This window comes from Propithecus coquereli, unplaced genomic scaffold, assembly GCF_000956105.1.
Source record: "Propithecus coquereli isolate 6110/MARCELLA unplaced genomic scaffold, Pcoq_1.0 Scaffold197, whole genome shotgun sequence".
In the NCBI taxonomy this organism is placed as follows: domain Eukaryota; kingdom Metazoa; phylum Chordata; class Mammalia; order Primates; family Indriidae; genus Propithecus; species Propithecus coquereli.
In genome coordinates, this window is record NW_012144633.1 from 3,573,388 (window position 1) to 3,574,577 (window position 1,190).

Here is a 1,190-nt window from a genome sequence, read left to right on the forward strand (position 1 = left end):
AATAATTAAAAGTTGTCTTATATGGGTTAGTTCTATGTAATGATTGATGTTTTCAATGATGTTTCCTTTTGCAGTACAAAAGAGAACCATTTTATCTATATTATCTGGTATTAATGTGCTTTGATGTTTTTAGGGATCTTATCCATAGAACAGCTTATCAGCCGAGTAGGTGTGATTGGGGTGACTCTCATGGCTCTCCTTTCTGGATTTGGTGCTGTCAACTGTCCATACACTTACATGTCCTACTTCCTCAGGTAACAAGCACTTTGTCTCTTTTCTTTTTTTTTTTTTTTCCTCATTATTTCTTGAATACATATGTCATATCATGCCGCCATCTTTAATACTTATATATTAGATCTATGACTTTGCCATTTTATTTTTCTCTTCCTCCATCCCTATGGGCATTGACCTGGGAATCTTTCTAAATAAGTCTTATCACTTATATTGCTTGCTCTTGTTATTTATCCTACATGCATTTGTTTTTTAAATAGCAATTTCAATTCAACACCTCCCTTCCACTTGTTAAAGGCACATTTCTAGTGCCCAGTGTGAACTAACACCAACTTCAGCAAATCAGTTCCTCCTAGAAGTGGAACAGTAGAAGACAATGCTAAGTATTTAAACATACATCCTAAATGTCACTGGATCAAAGCTAAGAAAGACTGTAAGAGAGCTAGGTACCTTCCATTGCCCTGAGATCCTAGAGGAATTAGCTGTAAGAAATGACAGCAAAAGCATTTTAGTATGTTATAGTCATTTTAATATTTTCTAGAAAAACCCAGGTCCTTGAATTACTGGGTAACAATTGAGGTTTATACGTTTCTCCAGATGCCTTGTATTCTACCCGAGGGTGAGACCCCAAAGCGTTTTGCTAATAGTTTGTGCTTATTGCAGGAATGTGACTGACACAGATATTCTAGCCCTGGAACGGCGACTGCTCCAAACCATGGATATGATCATAAGCAAAAAGAAAAGGTAAGGTATCAGCACATTAAAACATTTGTATTCTGTTACGATTTCTCAACAAGAAAGTTTGACTATGAATTGGTGCTGGCAGGGCATTTTATCTTGCTCATTTTTATTATAAGGTAAGGTAATCAAAGATTTAGTGCCTAATCTTATATGAAAGAAAATTCTCAAATTCAACCTTATTTCCTGAATTTTGATATTTCTTCTTAGATAAATTAGAA

At 35.0% G+C, this 1,190-nt stretch overlaps 1 protein-coding gene across 1 annotated transcript in view; it reads left to right on the plus strand.

The window, feature by feature from the left end:
* The window catches only part of LOC105809616 (Golgi pH regulator), a 44,301-nt gene that overhangs the window by 15,539 nt on the left and 27,572 nt on the right, over positions 1–1,190 (plus strand). The window contains exons 4-5 of the mRNA XM_012643449.1: positions 134–254; positions 895–975. Coding sequence (XP_012498903.1) covers positions 134–254; positions 895–975 — 202 coding nt within the window. The remainder of the gene's footprint in view (positions 1–133; positions 255–894; positions 976–1,190) is intronic.